The sequence below is a fragment of the Bison bison genome, unplaced genomic scaffold (assembly GCF_000754665.1).
Source record: "Bison bison bison isolate TAMUID 2011002044 unplaced genomic scaffold, Bison_UMD1.0 scf7180017864538, whole genome shotgun sequence".
Taxonomy (NCBI): domain Eukaryota; kingdom Metazoa; phylum Chordata; class Mammalia; order Artiodactyla; family Bovidae; genus Bison; species Bison bison.
The window spans coordinates 2,076,121-2,102,257 of record NW_011495086.1 but is presented as its reverse complement, the minus strand read 5'-3'; the positions used below and the strand labels follow the sequence as shown (position 1 = coordinate 2,102,257).

Here is a 26,137-nt window from a genome sequence, read left to right as displayed (position 1 = left end):
GGGGGCAGGAGGAAAAGGGGATGACAGAGGATGAGATGGCTGGATAGCATCACCGACTCGATGGACATGAGTTTGGGTGAACTCCGGGAGTTGGTGTTGGACAGGGAGGCCTGGCGTGCTGTGATTCATGGGGTAGCAAAGAGTTGGACACACTGAGCGACTGAACTGAACTGAACTGAACTGATACTGTATTGGTGTTTTTCTTTCTGGCTTACTTCACTCTGTATAATAGGCTCCAGTTTCATCCACCTCATTAGAACTGATTAAAATGTATTCGTTTTAATGGCTGAGTAATATTCCAGTGTGTATATGTGCCACATCTTTCTTATCAATTTGTCTGCTGATGGACATCTAGGTTGCTTCCAGGCCCTGGCTATTACAAACAATGCTGCGATGAACATTGGGGTACACGTGTCTCTTTCAATTCTGGTTTCCTTGGTGCGTATTCCCAGTAGTGGAATTGCTGGGTCATAAGGCAGTTCTATTTCCAGTTTTTTAAGGAAACTCCACACTGTTCTCCATAGTGGCTGTACTAGTTTGCATTCTCACCAACAGTGTAAAATGGTTCCCTTTTCTCCACACCCTCTCCAGCATTTATTGCTTGTAGACTTTTGGAGAGCAGCCATTCTGACTGGCATGAAATGGCACCTCATTGTGGTTTTGATTTGCATTTCTCTGATAATGAGTGATGTTGAGCATCTTTTCATGTGTTTGTTAGCCATCTGTATGTCTTTTTTTGAGAAATGTCTGTTTAGTTCTTTTGGCCCATTTTTTGATTGGGTCATTTATTTTTCTGGAATTGAGCTGCAGGAGTTGCTCTTATATTTTTGAGATTAATTCTTTGTCAGTTGCTTCATTTGCTATTATTTTCTCCCATTCTGAAGGCTGTCTTTTCACCTTGCTTATAGTTTCCTTTGTTGTGCAGAAGCTTTTAATTTTAATTAGGTCCCATTTGTTTAGTTTTGCTTTTATTTCCAATATTCTGGGAGGTGGGTCATAGATGATCCTGTTGTCATTTATGTCAGAGGGTGTTTTGCCTATGTTTTCCTCTAGGAGTTTTATAGTTTCTGGTCTTACGTTTAGATCTTTAATCGAGTTTGAGTTTATTTTTGTATATAGTGTTAGAAAGTGTTCTAGTTTCATTCTTTTACAAGTGGTTGACCAGTTTTCCCAGCACCATTTGTTAAAGAGATTATCTTTTCTCCATTGTGTATTCTTGCCTCATTTGTTGAAGATAAGGTGTCCATAGGTGTGTGGATTTATGTCTGGCTTTCTATTTTGTTCCACTGATCTATACTTCTGTCTTTGTGCCAGTACCATACTGTCTTGATGACTGTGGTTTTGTAGTAGAGCTTGAATTCCACCAGGTTGATTCCTCCAGTTTCATTCTTCTTTCTCAAGATTGCTTTGGCTATTTGAGTTTTTTTGTATTTCCATACAAATTGTGAGATTATTTGTTCTAGTTCTGTGAAAAATACCATTGGTAGCTTGATAAGGATTGCATTGCATCTATAGATTGCTTTGGGTAGTATACCCATTTTCACTATATTGATTCTTCCAATCCATGAACATGGTATATTTCTCCATCTATTTGTGTCCTCTTTGATTTCTTTCATCATTGTTTTAGTTTTCTATATATATAAGTCTTTTTTCTTTAGGTAGATATATTCCTAAGTATTTTATTCTTTTCATTGCAGTGGTGAATGGAATTGTTTCCCTAATTTATCTTTCTGTTTTCTCATTGTTAGTGTATAGGAATGCAAGAGATTTCTTTGTTAATTTTATATCCTGCAAATATTATATTCATTGATTTTACTATATTCATTGACTAGCTCTAGTAATTTTCTGGTGGAATCTTTAGGATTTTCTATGTAGAGTATCATGTCATCTGTAAACCGTGAGAGTTTTACTTCTTTTCCGATCTGGATTCCATTTATTTCTTTTTCTGACTGATTGTTGTGGCCAAAACTTCCAAAACTATGTTGAATAGTAGTGGTGAGAATGGGCACCCCGGTCTTGCTCCTGACTTTAGGGGAAATGCTTTCAATTTTTCACCATTAAGGATAATGTTCTAATATATTTAAATTAAATTATGTGATTACTTTGCATTCTTTAAGCACTATATTCACATTTAATATAATTGCTGTCTTTACTATCACAGTATCACATGATTTTAGTTGTCACTATAAGGAAAATATTCTTTATTGTATCTGAGATTTTTCCAAGTCTTTTACCAAAATGAATTTAGATTTTTCATTGAGGGGATAAAAACATCATGTTTACATATTGTTTATTACACCTGTATTTAAACAAATCATTACCCATTCAGTTCTATGAGCAACACATTACAGAGAAAAATGGTCTTAATCTTTCTGTTACTTAATTTTACAGATTTTGGCTCATTTAATCTTAGTGTTATACCATTTCTGGAGAAACTGTATATTTTGAGGCAGAGTTGGAATAGGAAACTATTCAAATAATGATTTGTGAAATAGGTTTTCCTAAGCGTATTTGTATTGCAACAGTTCCTCTTTCTATGACAATTACTTTTAGAATTGCAGACACTTCTATTATGGATGTTGTGCATTTAAATATAGCAGCATGTGGCTATGACAGAGACTGGTCTTTTCTGAAAGCAGAGGTTCAAACCACATGTAATAGTAGAGTTCTGGTTGGTTCAGGTACCAATATAAACTTCAAAAATATATTTCTCTGAGTTAATATATTTTCCTACTCTGGAAAAAATCTTTTGCATATGTTTTTATGAAAAAATTTTAAAGGAAAATCATGCATGCATGAAATTTTAAATCACTTCTCAAGTAGAGTGAATTCAAAATACTTAAGATGTGCCAATAACTAGGAAGTTTGAAAAATAGCAAAGGGAATTCTTTCTGTCTTATTCATATTGAATTTTTCCTCTGTATTTTTTATAAGTAAACTTAGAAAACATAACATATAAAAGAAAATATTTCACTACATAACACCAACCTCTGCCCACAAAATATCCAATTATTAATAGTACAGATCAGATCAGATCAGATCAGTTGCTCAGTCCTGTCCGACTCTTTGCGACCCCATGAATCGCAGCACGCCAGGCCTCCCTGCCCATCAGCAACTCCCGGAGTTCACTGAGACTCACGTCCATCGAGTCAGTGATGCCATCCAGCCATCTCATCCTCTGAGGTCCCCTTCTCCTCTTGCCCCCAATCCCTCCCAGCATCAGAGTCTTTTCCAATGAGTCAACTCTTTGCATGAGGGGGCCAAAGTACTGGAGTTTCAGCTTTAGCATCACTCCTTCCAAAGAAATCCAGGGCTGATCTCCTTCAGAATGGACTGGTTGGATCTCCTTGCAGTCCAAGAGACTCTCAAGAGTCTTCTCCAACACCACAGTTCAAAAGCATCAATTCTTCAGCTACTTGTCAAAGTTAAACTTCAACTAAGTAACAAAAGTTGGTATTATTTTCAATGATCATTTAAGATCATATTGTAGAGCAAATTCAATTAATTTTAAAGAAGATGCAATGCATTCCATAGAATTTTTTCTTCATTTTAATTTAAGTCTTAGATGGAGTTAGCACATTTCCCAAATAGAAAACTATGTTATTTGTATAAATTTCTGACACTATTTTTCCTAAGAAAATACTCTATAAGTAATGGATTTAATATGTTTTAAACATATTTAAACAAGTGGATTGAAAGTGGAAGTGTTTGTTGCTCAATCATATCCACCTCTTTGCGACCCCATGGACCATATCCCACCAGGCTCCTCTGTCCATGGAATTATTCAGGAAAGAATACTGGAGTGGTTAGCCATTTCCTTCTCCAAGGATTGAACCTAGGTCTCCTTGCATTGCAGGCAGATTTTTCGCCATCTGAACCACTAACGAAGCCCAAATAAGGGGATACATTTAATAAAAGAAATATAAAATTGGTTTTAATTAGTTTCTACCAAAAGTGTATCCTTATTCATGGGCATTATCAAAAAATTCTAGTAAGTATTTATAAATACAACTCATCAATTTGAGTTTTTCTCCTTTTGTTAGAGTAAATCTCAGGTCTTTCAAAGTAATTAAAGACTTTACACACTTAATACATAATGTGCAAGTGATAAAAAACATTTGAGTTCAGTTAGAAGGTATGCTATGCTATGCTAAGTCACTTCAGTCGTGTCCGATTCTGTGTGACCCCATAGACGCCAGCCTATCAGGCTCCCCTGTCCCTGGGATTCTCCAGGCAAGAACACGAGTGGGTTGCCATTTCCTTCTCCAATGCATGAAAGTGAGAAGAGAAAGTGAAGCTGCTCAGTCGTGTCCCACTCTTAGCGACCACATGGACTGCAGCCTACCAGACTCCTCCGTCCATGGGATTTTCCAGGCAAGAGTACTGGAGTGGGGTGCCATTGCCTTCTCCGTTAGAAGGTATGAGAGTCAGAAAATAAAGTTTTATGGATCATACATCACCAACCAGTTGCACAAGCAGAGAGCACAAAAACTAAACAGAGTAGATAAATCAGTAAGTCTGAGAAAAGTGTAGAAAATATTGATAAAAGTGACATAGCAACTATCTAGATATCTGCCAGAAGTGTAAATCTCCTAAAAATCAGAAACATGTTTAACTTTCAAGTATGTTTTCTAAAAAATGTCTAAGGAAACAAATGAATATCCCATTTCCTATTGACAGAGAAAAAGTTAATAATAAAATAACCAATAGAGAAATTAAATATGCCTTCTCTCATCAAGAGAATATCTAGGAGTGGTAGATTAAAAAAAGACCAACATACTAGGTTTTTGGAAGCATCTTTCAAAAGTATTATGGAAAAATATTTAAGTATAGACGCATGTCCAACAATTCTACAGAAGTTCAAGATGTATGGTTCACTCTTAAACAAAATATGTGAACCAAATTATCATTTATTATGTAGATGAGACCTTGATCCCTTTCTGAGGAAAACAGATGTGCTCTATGTGAACTTTCTGGTAAAATGAGATTTGAAATTACCTGCAAGAAAATGGGAAGATGTATATTTTAAAGTTAATACAAAAAAAAAGTGTAAATATAATAGAATATGAATTATACCAATGTTTAACAAATTGAATAGGGTCATGTTTGTAAAAATATTAAGAAAATTTAAAATAAATTATAAATTAACTTTGAAAGGAGAAAATTGTTTCAAAGAAGTGATAGCAATAAGCATATAATAGCTCAGTTAATTTAATTGTTCTTTACCAACCCCCTCCAAAATTGCTTTCTAAGATAAGAGGTAAACTTGCAAGTATGTCAGCATATTATGAGGTATCATTGAGAAAATAATATTGCCCATTTGAGAATCACAATGAATGAAAAATAGGGGTGGGAAAATATTTATTTCTTCCCTCAAAAAATTTACACAGCTGGCTGCAGAAATTTATACAGTTTCTGTGGGAAACTGGTTCCAACATCCCCCTTCTGTCCCTGGGATACCAAAATCCATAAATGCTCAAATCCTTTATATCAGTGGTGTAGTATTTGCATATAAACTTCACACATCCTTCTATATATTTTAAAATCATCTCTGGTAATTACAATATATGATACAATGTAAATATCATGTAAATAGTTGTAATTACAACATAAAGACCATTTAAATAGTTGCCACTGCATGGCAGTTTCAAGTTTCACTTTTTGGAAGTTTCTGAATTTTTAAGAAACATTTTTAGTCCATGGTGGTTGAGTCCACAGACTCAGAACCATGGATATGAAGGGTTGACTGTATTTGTTTTACTTATCCCTGAAAATGTGATATTTTATTTCCATCTGATACTAAGTAACTAATGTGTAGAAACTGCAATTGTGTTTTTAGAATCTGCACATTCTAAATTAAACTTGACTACACTAAAGTCTTTAACTGTGTGGATAACAACAGACTGTGAAAAATTCTTAAAGAGATGGAAATACCAGACCGCCTGACCTGCCTCCTGAGAAACCTGTATGCCAGTCAAGAAGAAACAGAACTGGACATGGAACAATGGACTGGTTCCAAATTGGAAAAGGAGTACATCAAGGCTGTATATTGTCACCCTGCTTATTTAACCTATATGCAGAATATAACATGTGAAATGCTGGACTGGATGAAGCACAAACAGGAAGTAAGCTTGCCAGGAGAAATACCAGTAAATTCAGACATGCAGATGATACCACTCTAATGGCAGAAAGCAAAGAGGGAATAGTCTCTTAATGAGGGTGAAAGAGAAGAGTGAAAAAGCTGACTTAAAACTCAACATTCAAAAATCTAACATCATGATATTCGGCCCTATCACTTTATGGCAAATAGATTGGGAAACAATGGAAACAGTGACCAAGTTTATTTTCTTGGACTCCAAAATCAGTATGAACAGTGAATGTAACGGCAGCTACAAAGTAAAAAAGATGCTTGCTCCTCGGAAGAAAAACCGTGACAAACCTACACAGCATGTTAAAAAGCAGAGACAAAATAAAAAAACAGAGACATTACTTTGTGGACAAAGGTCCATATAGTCAAAGCTATGGCTTTTCCAGTAGTCATGTATGGATGTGAGAGCTCTACCATAAAGTAGGTTGAGCACGGAATAATTGATGTTTTCTAACTGTGGTGCTGGATAAGACTTTTGAGAACCCCTTGGTAAGCAAGGAGATCAAACTAGTCGATCCTAAAGGAAATCAACCTTGAACATTCACTGGAAGGACTGATGCTTAAACTGAAGCTCCAATATGTTGACCACGTGATGCAAAGAGCCAATTCATTGAAAAAGACCCTGATGCTGGAAAAGATTGAGGGCAGGAGGAGAAGAGGGCAACAGAGGACGAGATGGCACTCCTGACTCAATGAACATGAGTTTGAGCAACTCTGGGAGATGGTGAAGGACAGGGAAGCCTGGCGTGCTACAGTCAGTGGAATTGCAAAGAGTCAGACATGACAGGACCGAATATCAACAATAAACTATAGAACTTTTCCTGCACTCGAAAAAAGTCATCAAGTTTCCTTCTGATTATCCATCAATTTATTCTATTTATAGTCAGAAGGCAATAACAACAACAACAAAATTCTGTCCAGAGACTAGTTGTACTTTAAGTGAGAAAAAATTCAGCAATTATGTAAATGTTCAGTTCATATATAAATGATATGGTAATATGGAGTGAAATAATGAAGAGAAGGATAGAATGTGTGTGTGTGTGTGTGTGTGTGTGTGTGTGTGTGTGTGTGTGTGTTTGAGGGGCTGGGGGTCTTTTACCAGGATCTCTTGCTGAGAGAATACTGGCTGAGTGGTGATGGAAAAGAATATAAAGAGTGACCCTTGGGACTATATGCTGCTGCTAAGTCGCTTCAGTCGTGTCCGACTCTGTGCGACCCCATAGAAGGCAGCCCACCAGGCTCCCCCATCCCTGGGATTCTCCAGGCAAGAACACTGGAGTGGGGTGCCATTGCCTTCTCCGAGGGACTATATGGAGGAAGTTAATCACGTCTGTATCTTGAGGCCCTTTCTTCACGTTCACTTCATGAAAGCACATCCCCTTCTGGTCCTACTTGCCCTGACCACTCATTCTCACTACTTCGCTATTTCTTCACTTCTCCCTTGCAAACTAATGGGCTTAGTACTTGGAGAGGAATTTATCTTTTAACTCTGATGCATACTGGTGGTTTGTTCTACTTGTAAAATATTGAAATGGAGTGAATGAAAATGGGTAAAATATTCTTAGTAACCATGTCAGTTTTTGAAATGCATGTACTATATTTCACATGCAGAAAATGCTATTTTTCTGGCTCTTCTTCACCTCTGTCTGTTTTCAGTTTCTCTACAGAAACACTGTAAAGAGGATACCTAAGCTTTAGGATACCATTTTTTTTTCAAAGGGAAAATATTATCTTATTCGTTTCAAATATTGTTTTTAAAGATTGTGATGAGTATAAATATTGGAATGTGTGTATTGCTCTTAAGCTACCTGGAATATTTAATTTATGTATTCTAACTTTCTCTGTTCTTAAAGTACATGAAGTCCAAATTTTGGCATTGCTTTCTCTCAAACACCAGGATGAAAAATATATCATAAAGCTCTGCGTGATTTAGTTTTACTTCTGTCACTATTTTACAGATTTGAGGCACATCACATTCCTTTTTGGACTCAGAGTCTTCCTCTCTAAAATTCAGGGTCTAGATCATGATCTCAGAGGTCTCCTGAAACAAAAATTATGACTCTAGTGCCTTTGTGTTTTCTGACTGAGCCCAAAATGTACTGAAAGGCTGTTCTACATCAACACTGGGATATTTGTATTTTTACAAACAATACTTCATGTCTCCCCAAACAGGTGTTCACACAAAACCTTACAACTAATTGGCCTCAAGATACTGTGGATAATAAAGGAAAACACACACACACACACACACATACACATTAAGTATTTGTGCCATTCTGGAAAAAAAAAATTGTGAATGATTGTAAGGTATGCCATACTACATTTCTTAAAGTCTAATGCAATGGAGAGCAAATTAGTTAATTCTGTCATTAGAATAAGCATTTGAAAACACTCAAGTTGGATATTGAAATGTTATAATTGAAATCAAGGAAAGAGCTAAATTAAATTTACTCTTAATTTTGTTTTTTCTTTAGGTTATTCATACCATCAGTGCCACTGATAAAGACGATTTTGCTAATGGACCAAGGTTTAACTTCTTTCTTGATGAACATCTGTCTATAAACCCAAACTTCACTCTGAAAGATAATGAAGGTGAACATGCATTCATATATTTTTTGATCTTTTTGATATCTGCTTTGACTTGATATGGAGTAGGACTGAGCAGCTTTGCTTGATTCTGATATACCCATGAACAGCTTGCAAATCAACATTCAAAGTTAGTTTGACGTTAATGTGTTATGATCTGTGAATAGCTTGTATTTAAAATTGAGCCATATGTACAAATAACTTCCATTGAGTTTATTCAAAAGCATCCCTTTAAACCAGAAACGTACATGTAATATGCTCTTGGGCAAATTTTAAGAGAAATCTTAGCTGACAAACATGTTTATGAGAGCTGCTATAACTGCTAGGAGATAGAAAAAATTTAAATTAGGAAAAATGAAAAATATGTCCTAGGGAGATTTAGGAAAGGAAATGCGATGTTTGAAATCATCTTGCATTAGCCAGGCTATCAGGATGTTATGTACAAATTATATTTCCTCTTGTTATTATGAATATTTTTCTAAAATATGGGTAGATACATATGCATAATTACAGAGCATTGTGGAATTTTTGAATTATTTTTGTTTAACCTTATCTACTGTGTGGAGGAAAAATAACACCCTGTAATAACTAGAGAAGATTTACCAAGATTTAGAATCCCTTGTTGGATAAAATCTATTCTTCTGTATGGAAGGGAAGCAGCAAGTTATTCAATATGTACAGTGTTCTGATTGGCATCAACTTTCTTGTCATAAATGTTTTTGATCACATTTATCTGAATATGCTATTATTTAAGACTTAACAATAGCCTCTGAATCCCGTGAAAGAAACAATGACACATACATTTTGGAGTAAACAGTTGACTTCTTCTCTGTACTCCTCATGGAGCATTTTCAAATTCAGAAGAAATCCCTGACAACCCAGTGAACAGTTAACTCATTATCCCAAGCTTCTTTAAATTATTATAATAGAGGTACTAAATTGTGCATGTGGCTGTTGCAAAATTCATCCAAAAATACCAAACTTGTTTGTTGTTCTCATTTAAAATATCCCTGTGGTCAGCTCTACTTATGGCAATACATATTTATCCATGTTTGTGTATGACAAATCATATTAATTGACTATTGTATATTTGTTTACATATGTACATCTCACCCAAAAATCCCAAATGTATTTATTACAATTAACTATGCTAAATATGTAAAAATAAATGCATATTGTCCATATTCAAATAATTGCATATTTAGAGAACATTCAACTTTCTGCCTTAGTAGATTGAAATCTACCATATTTAGAAACCCATATTTAGAAAGCATATATATATTTCAGTTGAATTTTTCCATTCCAATAAGATTTTATTATACATTTTAAAAGTAATTTTAATGTGATGATATAAAAAAAATTGACTTAGATTTAATGATGTGTTATAATCAAGCTATTTAATATAAATAACTCCCAAAGTATTTTAGAAAAATAAGAGAGTATTACTTGTTTAAACCCACATTAGTGACTAAAAGTCCTTTACTCAAGATTATTACATCTGACATTTTTCATTTTAATTAATGGATATATTCAAAAGGCCACAGTTCCGTTATTTAACAATGTTATCAGTTCTAGTAACTCAAACTGAAGAAATCACACTCAAATATATATATGCTTTTGAAATGTTTATAATGCCGATGTAAATGTTTTAAAATTTATTTTAACCATGTATATGAATGTTTTAAATCATCTATACTATATCAAGTATGTGATACCTACAGACAGTTGTGTAGGGGTAAAAATGTTTTAACTTATTTTTAAATGGATTTAATTTATTTAAACATATTTGGGAGTTTATGAAATTATAAATAGCACCAATAATTTATTTTGGACAGAAAAAGCAACAAGATTCTGAAGAAAAAAAAAAAGGGATGCTAATACAGCAATAAATACATGTGCTTGAACAGTTTTTTTTATGCTAGATAAGACAAACCACCTAAATTCTCTCAACCTATTCTTAAATCCATTAAGTTGTGGTTTGAATTATTTACTTTGTAGCGTTGGGGAATGAATGACAGTGTGTAAGAGGATTACAGTCAAGATGGCTTTTTCTCCAAACAGAAAGCAGTTATGGATAATAATTTATAAAGATGAAGTTTAATATGGGGTTTATTGTGGGCTTTCCTTGTGGCTCAGCTGGTAAAGAATCCACTTGCAATGTGGGAGACCTGGGTCCGATCCCTGCATTGGGGAGATCCCCTGGAGAAAGGAACAGCTATTAACTCCAGTGTTCCGGCCTGGAGAATTTCATGGACTGTATAGTCCATGGGGTCACAAAGAGTCGGACAGAACAGTAGCTAAGTCATGTCCAACTCTTTGTGACCTATGGACTGTAGCCTGTCAGGCTCCTCTGTCCTCCACTATGTCCTGGAATTTGCTCAGTTTCATGTGCATTGAGTAGGTGATGCTCTCTAACCATCTCATCCTCTGTCTCCCCTTCTCCTCTTGCCCTCAAACTTTCCCAGCACTAGATCTTTTCCAATGAGTCAGCTGTTTGCATCATATGTCCAAAGCATTGGAGCTTCAGCTTCAGTGACAGTTCTTCCAATGAATATTCAGGGTTGACTTCCCTTAGGATTTACTGATTTGATCTCCTGGCAGTCCAAGGGACTCTAAGAGTCTTGGAATACCCATACCAAAATGAATATATATATATATATATACACACACACACACATATGTATTCATGGGTGTATAAACAGCTCTCAGGACATCAACCAGAACAAAAACAAAGAAAGTAAGAGTTGCCAAATCTAAGCCTACAGCTTGAGCATTGCATTCTGTGAGTTAGTAGACATTTACATGCCATCAAAACACAGAAAAATCTAGAAGAAAAAATTAATAGCATTATTTTCTGTGCCCACTGTTTATAACAGAGAGGAACAACAGAAAGCAGACAGAGCCTCCAAGCCAGGATGAGTGATCAGAAAGTCATCAGTTTAGTGGCATCTCCAAAACTGTTTATGGCCAAGATTTATTGCAGAGAAAAAGCTGTTTCCAAAGTTAGACAAAGAGAAATACATTATATTGATAAGCCTGAAAAATCAAAATATTAAGATAGTCAATAGATAATAAGATAATGAGAAAATGAATTAACTCTGAATAATGCAAAATATATAAATGAACAGAAAAAAGTGAATATTAATGTTTTTAATGTTTAGCATTTTAAAAATTTTTAAAAAGTGACATCTTTTGAAAAAGACTAAGAAGTTATATGAAATGAGACAATGAAATTAAATGTTTGCATAAATATAATTTCAAAATATTTATCAAAATAAAGCTATAGTTTTCTCATAGTTAAAAAAGTATATAAAGTTATATGAAAATATATATTTAGTGTTATATACATAACTGTATAAACCTATAAGTAGATGTTAAACTCTTGTTTTATATATACTATGCACATGTATATATCATGTATGCATACATGCATGCTCAGTTGCTAAGATATGTCTGATTCTTACAACCCCATGGACTATAGACCATCCAGCTCCTCTGTCCATGGGATTCTCCAGGCAAGAAAACAAGAGTTGGCTGCCATTTCCTTCTCCAATATATCATGTATACATACGATATATATTAAAATATAGGTATTAAATATATAAAATGTATAAAAGCTATATTTATAAATTTATATTTAGATATATATATATATACACACACTAAGCATATATACATTATCCATATATTTAAATTTTAATGATGTGTAAATATATATGTATATATACAAACACACACACAGACCAAAAGAAAGAACAATAGGAAAAAAATTAATAGCATTACTTTTAGACTGGACACAAAGAGAGATTTAACAAGCCAGATGGAATTCCATTAATTCAAGCAAAGTTCAGATAGGTCAAAATTTTTAAATATTGTGAGAACACTTAGATATGGAATATAATATATTCAGAAGAATTAGGAATAAATTACATCAACAAGCAATATATAGATAGATTAAATTGTACAGCAGTTTTTTAAAGTTAAAAATATGTAGACCCTCATGATGAACATGAATAACAAAAAGAAGTAGAAATTCAATTCTATACTTAAATATGCCAGTTTAAAAGTGTTAAATCTCAAAAATAAAGATAAAAAATATTAATCAAAATAAAAGGGAGGATACATTAAAAGTAATAATAATTTGCTCAGCTCTAAAGTAGATTCCTGTTAGAAAAACTATTTGACAGAAATGATAGCAATTATATAATCAAATTGCTAAAGGAAAAAAATTTCCATTGTCAACCTTTTCTATATTTAGTTAACAGTGGTAAACAATCAGGAATTAAGGGAAGACAGTAAGTAAAATCATTTTCCAGTGTATAAAAAAATAAAATTTTTATTTTTAGCTACTGATGTTTTGACAAATATTATATTAATCTTTGCCTTCATGATCTCTGCAAGAAATAATAGACCAAAAAGGCTTATAATTGATACTGGATTTCTAACATAAAGAAATTTGAAGAGTTAACACTAAATTAATAGAATAAGAATTTATAATTTCCAAAGCAAAGCAATTTTTAAAAAAGGTAAATCTTATTTTATCAATAGAACAGAGGCCAGAAAGTAGAATAAAACATTCAAATAGACACAATGACAATATTTTGTGTAGAAAGTAGTTTAAATATATGATAGTCACACTCAGATTAAATATCATTCTTAAAGATATTTTATTTTTAAAATATAGTGTTATATGCTGCTTACAAAAGATATATCAAATTCAAAATGTGATTGGAAGTTTATATAAAAAGGTAGAATATTTAGCTATTGCTGAGTGAAAAAGTTGGTTTAAAGCTCAACATTCAGAAAACTAAGATCATGGCATCTGGTCCCATCATTTCATGGGAAATAGATGGAGAAACAGTGGAAACAGTGTCAGACTTTATTTGGGGGGGCTCCAAAAATCACTGCAGATGGTGATTGCAGCCGTGAAATTAAAAGACACTTTCTCCTTGGAAGGAAAGTAAGCGTCATATTCAAAAGCAGAGACATTACTTTGCCAAAAAAGTTCCGTCTAGTCAAGGCTATGGTTTTTCCAGTGGTCGGTCATGTATGGATGTGAGAGTTAGACTGTGAAGAAAGCTGAGCACCAAATAATTGATGCTTTTGAACTGTGGTGTTGGAGAAGACTCTTGAGAGTTCTTTGGACTGCAAGGAGATCCAACCAGTCCATTCTAAAGGATATCAGTCCTGGGTGTTCTTTGGAAGAAGAAGCTGAAACTCCAGTACTTTGGCCACCTCATGTGAAGAGTTAACTCATTGGAAAAGACTCTGATGCTGGGAGGGATTGCGGGCAGGAGGAGAAGGGGACGATAGAGGATGAGATGGCTGGATGGCATCACGGACTCGATGAACATGAGTTTGGGTAAACTCTGGGGAATTGTTGATGGACAGGGAGGCCTGGCGTGCTGCGATTCATGGGGTCACAAAGAGTCGGACATGACTGAGCGACTGAACTGAACTGAAGAATACAACAAATCACAAACTTATTTTCTTAAAGCACATTCCTTTATTTACCTTGCATTTCTAAGAGTTAGCAGTTTCTTATGAGTTCATTCAACTGGCAGTTATTTCCGTCTTAGGATACTTTCAACCACTCACTACTAATTGAAATTAGCTAATCAGCATTGTACTGAGTGTTCCTCTCAGTCCAGAAAAATAAATCAAAAACAAAAGAACAATAATAAATAGAAACAAAACACAAGATTATCATTGTTAACAAATGAGATGCAATTGCCTCTGTGAAAAGTCAAACACAGAAACATCTTAAGAAACAATAAGACTTGATGACAAATTTTGGAACATAAATAAATGCCCCAAATGTCTAGATTTCTTATATGAAAAATATGAATAAATAGCATTGGTAAATTTAAAATGATAAAAACAAGTCAAACAAATTAACAAAATTTTCTCAGATCATGAGGAAAAATGTCCAATAAATAATGACCAAGTTCACCATTATCAAAAGCAGTGCTACTGAAAATATTTTTTTAAAAAGCAGCAAAATAATGTATTTATGCAATTAGTAAATCAAAACACTAGAATTACCATGTTAATGTGAAAATTAAATATAGTAGTGTTTTAGTCGCTAGGTCATGTCTGACTCTTGCATCCCATGGACTCTACAGGCTACCCTGCCAGGCTTCTGCGTCCATGGGATTTTCAAGGCAAGAATACTGGAGTGGTTTGCCATTTCCTTCTCCAGGGTATATTCCCTGACCCAGGGATTGAATCTGTCTCCTCCATTGCAGACAGATTCTACACTGACTGAGCTTATCATAAACTGAATTTAACTGGGGCTTCCATCGTGGCTCAGAAGGTACACAGTCTGCCTGGAATGCAGGAGTCACAGGTTCCATCCCTCGGCCAGGAAGATCCCCAGAGAAAGCTATGGCCACCCACTCCAGTATTCTTCATGGAGAACTCCATGGACAGAAGAGCCTGGTGAACTACAGTCTATGGGATCTCAAAGAGTCAGACACTACTGAGCAATTAACATACACAAGTGTAATTTTTATCATAACCTGAAATTAATAATCTGTGAATAAAATGCAAACAGTAATGGGCTGAGAAAAAGCAAAACTGTAGTAAAGGAAGATGAAGGAAGTATAAAGTTAAAGGAAGGAGAAAGAGGACATATCCCTCTAGGTATTGAAATATTATAAGATGGTAAAGATTTACATCTCTATTTATGTATGTAAGAAATGGCTGCCAACTAAAGCAGTAAGTATTTGGATCACTTTCTTTTTGAACGGATGTATTTGCCTTGATACGACTCTTGCTGCCTTGAGCAAAATGTGACTCAAGGAATAATCCCTTATTTCCTCTAAAGTGAAAGTTTTAGCCCCCTAGTCCTGTCAGACTCTTTGGGACCCCATGGACTATAGCCCGCCAGACTCCTCTGTCCATGGGATTCTCCAGGCAAGAGTACTAGAGTGGCTTGCCATTTCCTTCTTCAATTGTAAAAATATGAAGGCAATATGAGCCCTGACTGCTGGCTTTTCTTTCTTTTTTTAAATTTCTTTTTGGAATGCAACTGACTAAAATTTGATTGATTGATAGAATCCACTTCAAAGAGGCACCCATTTCAAAGATGGAAGTCTTGACTAAACAGGTTGCCAGCCGCTGGTAGGTGAAAAGCCAACTCCCCCATTTCCCTTTGTTCTAGAGATTTTTGGATGATTTCAGTAACTGATACCTTGGACTTGTTTGTTTTATTTTTTCCTTTTCCTCAACTTTAAATTCCTGCTCTTATGTTTTAAATTCATCCATAAAGAGAGAGCTTGAGAAACTCTCGGCCTCTGCCCTTGACCACAATGAAAGCTGAACTGCAAGATAAGCCAGATAACTTAATAATATTCCTGCCTGGAAGAATGTGAAATGGTAATAAATTTCTTCAGAGAGAGTTTGTCATTTTATTGGATGAACAATTAGAGAGGGACATTATTACTGGTGAACCACAGAGACATCATGGGTTTAGTTCCTATCCACCATAATAAATCAATTATAATAAAATGAGTCCCATGATTTTTTCCAATGCATATAAAAGTGGTGTGTACATTTTAATCTGTTAAGTATGAAATAATGTTAGGTCTAAAAATATGCATAATTTAATTAAAATATTTTATTGCTAAAAGCAATAATCACCATCTGAGTAATTAGTGAGTCATACTATTTTTTGCAATAGTAACATCAAAGACCCCTGATCACAGATCACCATAACAAATATACTAATAATGAAAAAGTTTGAAATATTGTGAGAATTACTCAAATGTGACACAGAGACCGGAAGTGAGCAAAGGCTGTTGGAAAAATAGTGCCAATAGACTTGTGTGACACAAGTTGTTGAAAAACTTCAATTTTTTAAACAAACACAGTGTCTGTAAAACACAGTAAAGCAAAGCAAGATTAAAGGGGGCATGCCTGTACATAAGAGGCTTATGGAAGCTTCCTGGTGGGAGAGACTGACTGAGGGAGAAACTGGGTCTTGTTCTGATTGGGCCATGCTCAGTAAATCGTTAATCTAATTTCCTGTTGCTGGGTGGAGCTGTGTTTCCTCCCTGCTATTTACCTGGGGCCAAACTATGGTGGAGGTAATGAAGATAATGGTGACCTCCCTCAAAAGATCCCATGCATGTACTGCTACACTCAGTGCCCCCAATCCTGCAGCAGGCCACCACTGACCCACGCCTCCCCCGGAGACTCCTGGACACCCACAGGCAAGTCCGGGGCAGTCTCCTGTGGGGTCACTGCTCCTTTCTTCTGGGTCCTGGTGCACAAGGTTCTGTTTTGCCCGCCGAGAGTCTATTTCGCAGGCCTGTGTAAATACTGGGAGCTCTATGGTGGGGTAATGGCAACCTCCTCCAAGAGGGCTTATGCCATACCCAAGCCTGCTGCACCCAGGGCCTCTGGCCCTGCAGCAGACCATACCTCCAACAACCCATACACCCATAGGAGACACTCAAACACAGTTCTGTCTCAGTCCCTGTGGGGATCTCTCAGTCCTGGTGTTCACAAAGTTTGTTTGAACCTTCTGAGCATCTCTGGTGGAAATGGGGTTTGATTTTAAAGGTGAATTCGCCCCTCCTACCATCTTGCTGGGGCTTCTCCTTTACCCTTGGACATGGGGTATCTCCTCACAGCCACTCCAGTGCCTACCTTCTTACTGGGGTTTCTCTGACTTTGGACATGGGGTATCTCCACAGGGGCTGTCCAGCGCCTCGCAGCTACTGCTTGCTGCTCCATAAGCCTCTTATCATTCTCTATCAGAGGGCAGACAGACTGAAAAGCACAATAACGGAGAACTAACTAATTTAATCACATGGACCACAGCCTTGTCTAACTCAGTGAAACTATGAGCTATGTCATGTAGGGCCACCTAAGATGGGCAGGTCATGGTGGAGAGTTCTGACAAAATGTGGTCCACTGGAGAAGGGAATGGCAAACCACTTCAGTATTCTTGCCTTAAGAACCCCATGAACCATATGAAAAGGAAAAAAGATAGGACACTGAAAGATGAATTCCCCGGTTCATTAGGTGCCCAATTTGCTACTGGAGATCAGTGGAGAAATGACTCCAAAAAAGAATAAATAGATGGAGTCAAAGCAAAAGCAACACCCAGTTGTTGATGTGACTGGTAATAGAAGCAAGGTCTGATGCTGTAAAAAGCAATCTTGCATAGGAACCTGGATTGTTAGGTCCATGAATCAAGGCAAATTGGAAGTGGTCAAACAGGAGATGGCAAGAGTGAACATAGACATTTTAGGAATCTGCAAACTAAGATGGACTGGAATGGGTGAATTTAACTCAGATGAGTTATATTATATTATATCTGTTATATTATATCTGTTACTGTGGGCAGGAATCCCTTAGAAGAAATGGAGTAGCCATCATGATCAACAAGAGAGTCCAAAATTCAGTACTTGGATGCAGTCTCAAAAATGACAAAATGATCTATATTCATTCCAAGGCAAATCATTCAATATCATGGCAATCCGTTTATGCCCCAACCAGTAATGCTGAAGAAGCTCAAGTTGAAAGGTTCCATGAAGACCTACAAGACCTTCTAGAATTAAAACCCAAGAAAGATGTCCTTTTCATTATATGGGATTGGAATGCAAAAGTAGGAAGTCAAGAAACACCTGGAGTAACAGATGAATTTGGCCTTCAAGTACTGAATAAAGCAGGACAAACGCTAATAGAATTTTGCCAAGAGAATGCACTGGTCATAGTAAACAACCTCTTCCAACAACATAAGAGAAGACTCTACACATGGACATAACCAGATGAACAACACCAAAATCAGATTGGTTGTATTCTTTGCAGCCAAAGAGGGAGAAGCCCTATACAGTCAGCAAAACAAGACTGGGAGCTGACTGTAGCTCAGATCATGAACTTCTTATTGCCAAATTCAGACTTAAATTGAAGAAAGTGCAGAAAACCACTAGACCTTTCAGGTATAACCTAAAACAAATCCCTTACAATTATACAGTGGAGGTGAGAAATAGATTAAAGGGACTAGATCTGATAGACAGAGTGCCTGATGAACTATGGACAGTGGTTCGTGACACAGTACAGGAGACAGGGAGCAAGACCATCCCCAAGAAAAAGAAATGCAAAAATGCAGAATGGTTGTCTGAAGTAGCTGTGAAAAGAAGAGAAGCCAAAAGCAAAGGAGAAAAAGAAAAATATGCTCATTTGAATGCAGATTTCCAAAGAATAACAAGGAGAGATAAGAAAGCATTCCTCAGTGATCAATGCAAAGAAATAGAGTAAAACAACAGAATGGGAAAGACTAGATATCTCTTCAAGAAAATTAGAGAACTAAAGGAATATTCCATGCCAAGATGTGCTTAATAAAGGACAGAAATGGTATGGGCCTGACAGTAGCAGAAGATATTAAGAAGAGGTGGCAATAACACACAGAAGAACTGTACAAAAAAGTTCTTCATGACCCAGATAATCACGATGGTGTGATCACTCACCTAAAGCCAGACATGCTGGAATGTGAAGTCAAGTGGGCCTTAAGAAGTATCACTATGAACAAAGCTAGTGGAGGTGATGGAATTGCAGTTGAACTATTTCAAATCCTGAAAGATGATGCTGTGAAAGTGCTGCACTCAATATGCCAGCATATTTGGAAAACTTGGCAGTGGCCACAGTACTGGAAAAGGTCAGTTTTCATTCCAGTCTCAAAGATAGTCAATGCCAAAGAATGCTCAAACTACAACACAATTGCACTCATCTCACACACTAGTAAAGTAATGTTCAAAATTCTCCAAGCCAGGCTTCAACAGTATATGAACTGTGAACTTCCAGATGTCCAAGCTGGATTTATAAAAGGCAGAGGAACCAGAGATCAAATTGCCAACATCCACTGAATCATCGAAAAAGGAAGGGAGTTCTAGAAAAAACATCTGTTTCTGCTTTATTGACTCTGCCAAAGTCGTTGACTGTGTAGATCACAATAGACTGTGTGGATCACAATAAACTGTGGAAAATTCTGAAAGAGATGGGAATACCAGACAACCTGACCTGACTCTTGAGAAATCTGTATGCAGGGCAAGAAGCAACAGTTAGAACTGAACATGGAATGACAGACTGGTTCCAAATAGGAAAGGAGTACATCAAGGCTGTATATTATCACCATGCTTATTTAATTTCTATGCAGAGTACATCATGAGAAACGCTGGACTAGATGAAGCATGAGCTGGAATCAAGATTGCCAGGAGAAATATCAGTAACCTCAGATATGCAGATGACACCACCCTGATGGCAGAAAGCAAAGAAGAACTAAAGAGCCTCTTGATGAAAGTGAAAGAGAAGAGTGAAAAAGTTGGCTTACAGATCAACATTCAGAAAACGAAGATCATGGCATCCAGTCCCATCACTTCATGGCAAATGGATGGAGAAACAGTGGAAATACTGGCAGCATTAATTTTTTTGGGCTCCAAAATCACTGCAGATGGTGACTGCAGCAATGAAATTAAAAGATTCTTACTCCTTGGGAGAAAAGTTATGATCAACCTAGACAGCATATTAAAAAAGCAGAGAAACTGCTTTGCCAACAAAGGTCCGTCTAGTCAAGGCTATGGTTTTTCCAGTAGTCATGTATGGATGTGAGAGTTAGACTATAAAGAAAGCTGAGCGCTAAAGAATTGATGCTTTTGAACTGTGGTGTTGGAGAAGACTCTTGACTGTCCCTTGGACTGCATTGAGATCCAAACAGTCCATCCTAAAGGAGATCAGTCCTGAGTATTCATTGGAAAGACTGATGTTGAATCTGAAACTCCAATGCTTTGGCCGCCTTATGAGAAGAGCTGACTCTTTGGAAAAGACCTTGATGCTGGGAAAGTTTGAAGGCAGGAGGCAAAGGGGACGACAGAGATTTGATGGCATCACTGACTCAGTGGACATGAGGTGGATAGGTTCTGGGAGTTGGTGATGGACAGGGAGGCCTGAAGTGCTGCAGTCCATGGGGTCGCAAAAAGTCGGACATGACTGAGTGAAGGAATTGATGCAATGTACATTAATCCAATCAGGGTTGAACTAAGTCAAGGCTAATAGGCAGTTTTCTTTACATTCAGTCTGTCTCTGATTTATTCTCATCCCTAAGGCATGACCCTCTATGGCTTTCAACTAAGATTCTTTGTTTACTGGGGCCTTCACCCTGGTCCCCTTCCTTAATCATTGTTCAACAGGAAGAGATGGTGGGGTATAAAAATAATAAGCCTCTTCTTTCTGCTTTTCCACTTACAGTTTTTTTTTTTTTTTGTAGTTTACTGAGTTTTATTTATTTATTTATTTTTTACTTTACAATATCCACTTAGAGTTTTAAATCTCTACTAAACTTTCAATTTAAATTTTCAATTTAACAAATGTCTTTAGGGAGAATCAGCCACATTAAGACTTCTCAATTTTCAGTATGACTGTGTGCCCAGGAGACTTCTTTTTTTTTTTTTTTTTAAATCCCAGGAGATTTCTAAAAGTTCTTTTTTCTCTGTACCTAGCTTGGTATCCCAGCCTCTTGTTGCTGCTGCTGCTGCTAAGTCACTTCAGTCGTGTCCAACTCTGTGCAACCCCATAGACAGCAGCCCACCAGGCTCCCCTGTCCCTGGGATTCTCCAGGCAAGAACACTGGAGTGGGTTGCCATTTCCTTCTTCAATGTGTGAAAGTGATAAGTGAAAGAGAAGTCGCTCAGTCATATCCGACTCTTCGCGACCCCATGGACTGCAGCCTACCAGGCTCCTCCGTCCGTGGGATTTTCTAGGCAAGAGTACTGGAGTGGCTTGCCATTGTCTTCTCCGCAGCCTCTTGTTAGCTCCTGGTATAATCAAATACATTGTAATCCACAGTTCAACTCTACCCATTTTTGCCCTCTCAAGCATCTCATCCCTCTACTTACTTTGCCTCAGCAACTCTCTATTGTCATTAAACAGACATTTCCTTGAAGATTTCAGGTTTTTCTTAGTTATCGGTTAGTCAAAAACTACTATTTTATCCAGACTGTGTATTATATCACAAGAACCATTTGGCTAGTTTCATTAAAGAGTTGGGATATAAACAGGTCTTAGAAGAAAGGACACAGTTCATTAATAATCTAATTATCATTAAGATGCTGGCAGCCTGGTTATTCATTAATATTGGACAGATATTTGTTCTTAAAAATATAATTAAAACTGGTTCAGAATCCCATCTTATGTACTGAGAAAAACCAAGAATCTCTGTGCAAATTCTGAGGATTATGAGAGTAGATCATACAACATTGTTACTCTTTGTGCCATTCACCAATTTAACCAGTTTTCTCCTATTTCTCTGGCTCTTGTTTTCCCTGCTACTCCCCTATGCCTGTTATGTACTCAAAGCACAAACTTTTACTAAAGGTAAACAGAGTGCAGGGAAAGAGCAGCCCAGCTTAGCAGATATCTGAAATGGATAACAGATGAAGGAAATTATAGCTTAAAAATTATGTCAAACTCATATTAAAAAACAAAACAACTCTTTACTGGGATCACATATACTGCTAAATAAATTAAACCTCTGAATAGATCCTGAAAATCACCTCCGAGGCAGTGGTCCAAGAAAGTTTAGGTACTGACCCAATTGTACCCAATAAATCTTACCCTATTGGAGCAATCCCTGGGAATCAGCTTGAAGGATCTCCCTAAGTGGATGATTACAGAACACTGCAGGGTCGTGCAGGTGGAAGGACAGAGGCAAACACACATTGAAATGGGATAGAGTAGGGTCAGGTTCTCTTGGGCAGTTGCTGATTCCTTTTTACTAATTTAGTTTTCAGCAGTATCAGTGGAGTCAGTGTCCTTGGGGACCTTCTCTCTAGTCCTTTGAGCCTTGTGGCATTTTGCTATGTCTCCTATCATCAACTTACCTCCAGTCACTTCCCCTTTTTTTTGTCAAAGTCTTGGGAACACTTTCTCCATCCATACTCAGAATCATAACTCTGCAAAAATTCAATGCCCCAAAGAGCAAGTTGGCCAGCACATTCATCATCCAACATTCAACACCCAACAGGGATGCCAAAGCAGATTCATGTCTTTAAATGACACCTGTGGTTGTTTGATACCCTGCACCTCCTTCATTGTACTACTTCCAACATGTGAGCTCTCCCCATTTAGATGATAAGTTCTGTGAAGGCAGGGATTTTTGTCTGACTTATTTGTTACTGTTATTCCTAACTGCAATACAGGAGACCTGGGTTTGATCCCTGGGTCAGCAAGATCCCTTTGAGAAGGGAATGGCTGCCCACTCCAGTGTTCTTGCCTGGAGACATTCCGTGGACAGAAGGAGCCAAGCAGGTTACAGTCCATGGGGTCACAAACAGTTGGACACAGCTGAGTGACATTCACTCACTCACTCAACTCCTACTAGAGAGCCAGACACAGGATATTTTAGATTTTTTTAAAAATTGTTAAATTAAAAAAAGAAAAAGAAGGTGAAGGAAGCAACATAGAAGAATGTTTCAGAGCTCTACTCAGGAAACAGGTTGCCTCAATTTGAAAACTGCTTCTTCTGCTAAATAATTATGTGTGAGGCCATAGCCATATTCTTGTGCTGTGTGCCTCAGTTTCCTCTTTCATCAAATGGAGACAGAGAGACCCTTATTCCTATTTCATTTTTATGAAGAGGGATCAAAATATAAAGAATTTGAGATCATGTACGAAATGCTGCATGTTTTAAAGGGTGCATTAAAAATAACTAAGAATTAAATAAATAAATACATGGAAAATGACAATGAAATATCTGAAGGAACATGCATGAAGGAATGTATCAGTTTAAGATTAAAAAATTATGTATATAATCCCAGAGAAATTCCCTAACTTAATAGATAAGAAATAATTTTACAAATTTCCAGAAAATGAATTTAAATTGTAAATAGATTAAATGATGCTGAAGTATTCATTTGCAAAATTACAAGCTAATAGTTCATGGACTTTCTTTTAATAACATTTCAAAAAGAGAACTACAATCAAATACATCTCTTCCTATCTAAGATAATGTTCATGTGACAGTTAAGGAAGGGTATTTTAAAATGCTAAATACCTCAGAAAATATAAAAACTATTTGTCAATCATAGTAAAATCCTATTGATAAAATATTTGCAACTACAACAGCCAAATGAATAAGATAAAAATAAATTTCTGGAAAAGTAAAAACAATATAAAACAAACAATATAAAAAAACAATATAAAACAATATAAAAAAAACAATATGATTAAATATCAAATAGAAATGATTTAAGTGCCACATATATTCACATGGAAAAGTAATAATTTAATATGTTAGAAAATATACTTTTTAAGATATGTTTTTCAACACACTTTGAATATTTTCAGTAAGAATGTACTCATGTATTGCATAGAGTTAAAAATATAGAAAAACACCTGAAATACACACACACACACCCACACACACGCATGCACACACACACACTCAGCCTTATCCCCACCCCTGACACTTCACACTGGTCTGTCCAGCATGTTCTTCTCCAATCTTACACTGTATTACTATTCACCACCATTCTTACTCTCTTTTTTAGAATGTTTTCTTCTAAAAGAAATTCTATAGTCAGCTCTTAAGTTAGTTTTTGTTTTTTTTTTCCCCCCTTGCCATTCAGTCTTCAAGGCACTGTCTGATGTGTTTGAGGCAATGATATAAGCTGTTCAGAATGCAAGAAAATAAAACACACAGCTTCTGCTTTCAAAGGACTCTCCACCTACCTAGGAAAATAAAGATGATATGAATGTAACTCACAGCTGAAGGCAGTGAAATGTGAGTTTCTTTAGAGGGATGACTGGAAGTCATATCATTAAAAGAAGTGGGACGTGATTTGCCTTTACAGAATGGAGTCTTGTTCCCCTAGCTGGAGCAGATTAGAGAATATTTTTCAATGATATGGGGAATGGAGACAGCATAGAGATGACAGAATGTGACATTAGTCTTAGGAATTTAGCCAAAGAGATGACAAAGCAAAAACATGTGCATTTTAATTCACTATTAAAAACACTAGGCATGAAACACTGTGCTGTACTTTGTGCTCCCCCCACCGAAATAGACAAGATATTCTGCCATTAATTCTTTACTTGCTCTAGTACCAAATTGTGATAGATAAAAACATTTTTATTAAACACGAGTCTTCAACATTTATCTGGAAAGTTATGACCATTAGCTATTAAAAAAAAAAAAAAACTTCTTTGATTTGGAAAATAGCCAAGTGATGATTTTTATTTTTCTGACAACATATACAGCAAAAGTATAATGTAAATACATTTTTTAAATAATGACCTTATTTTTATCATTAATATACTGGTAATAGCATAATTTTATTTAAAATGAAAAACAAGAATTCAGATGATAATTTTTAAGTTAGAATTTAAAGGTTTTATTACCTTAAAATAACAATGAAAGCATGATATGTTTTCTGATTAAAATGTAGTTTTTCCTACAACCATCTTCTCTTTAAATTGTGATAGGTAAACTTTTCTTTTTGACATAAAAAAAAAATCCACTGTATAATTTCAAATTCTTAACTAAGTATCTATAGCAAATGAACCATAGCTGTAATGTCTTAAAATCTAGGAGTCTAGGCTTACTCCAAAGGTCTGAACGTACAATGCTTTTGTTCATTCATCTTGTAGTAGCAAAGTGTAGCCTAATCCACCAATATAAAATCATCCTTAGTCTACAAGTCTTTTCTGCTTCATGATCTTTATATTGCCTCTGGGAGGACTAGGCTTTATTTGATGCAAGGAGATTTGCCAGACTAATTCCTAGGCTTAATTCCAATTATCAAGTGCATTTGTAAATCTTAAAGATTTTGGTAGAGAAAGAGATCATTTTTAACTATGTGTATGTTTGTATCTCTATATTCAGTTTCCTAAATCACACTTCATGTGCCTTTTAGACTGAAAATTCTTATCTTACTTTTTATTGATAATTTACTATCAAGAACATCTGTTACTCATATTTATCTCTAGGTTATCTCCTTTATATATATGTTTCCCACTTCTGTAGATGCTTCCATTTTTTAAAAATGAATGACTTCAAATAGCACATTCTTTCTAACAAAATGATTAAACTGCAATGAAAATGACCACTTTAAAGCATGTTAAATGAAAGATTCTATAGACTGTCATTTTCAACTTGTTGCAGTATATTGAAGACTTTTCCCCCTTGGTTTTATTACTTTTTATTGTTTCTTTATAATATTACTTCTAAAAGTGAAGGTTATATTATTTATAAATTGTATCATTTTTAGCAAAATACTTAATATTATTTTCAGAAAACACTGTTTTTCCTTGTGGCTGTTTGGATTTGATGAAGAATAAGTTTACATTGCATTGATTTTAAGATGTGATGTTTTCAAATTTGACTAGGAGCTGTGAAGA

At 35.9% G+C, this 26,137-nt stretch overlaps 1 protein-coding gene across 1 annotated transcript in view; it reads left to right on the top strand.

Moving 5' to 3' along the window:
• Nucleotides 1-26,137, top strand: part of CDH18 (cadherin 18, type 2) — a 597,814-nt gene that overhangs the window by 549,350 nt on the left and 22,327 nt on the right. Inside the window, exon 10 of the mRNA XM_010832133.1 lies at nucleotides 8,623-8,740. Coding sequence (XP_010830435.1) covers nucleotides 8,623-8,740 — 118 coding nt within the window. The remainder of the gene's footprint in view (nucleotides 1-8,622; nucleotides 8,741-26,137) is intronic.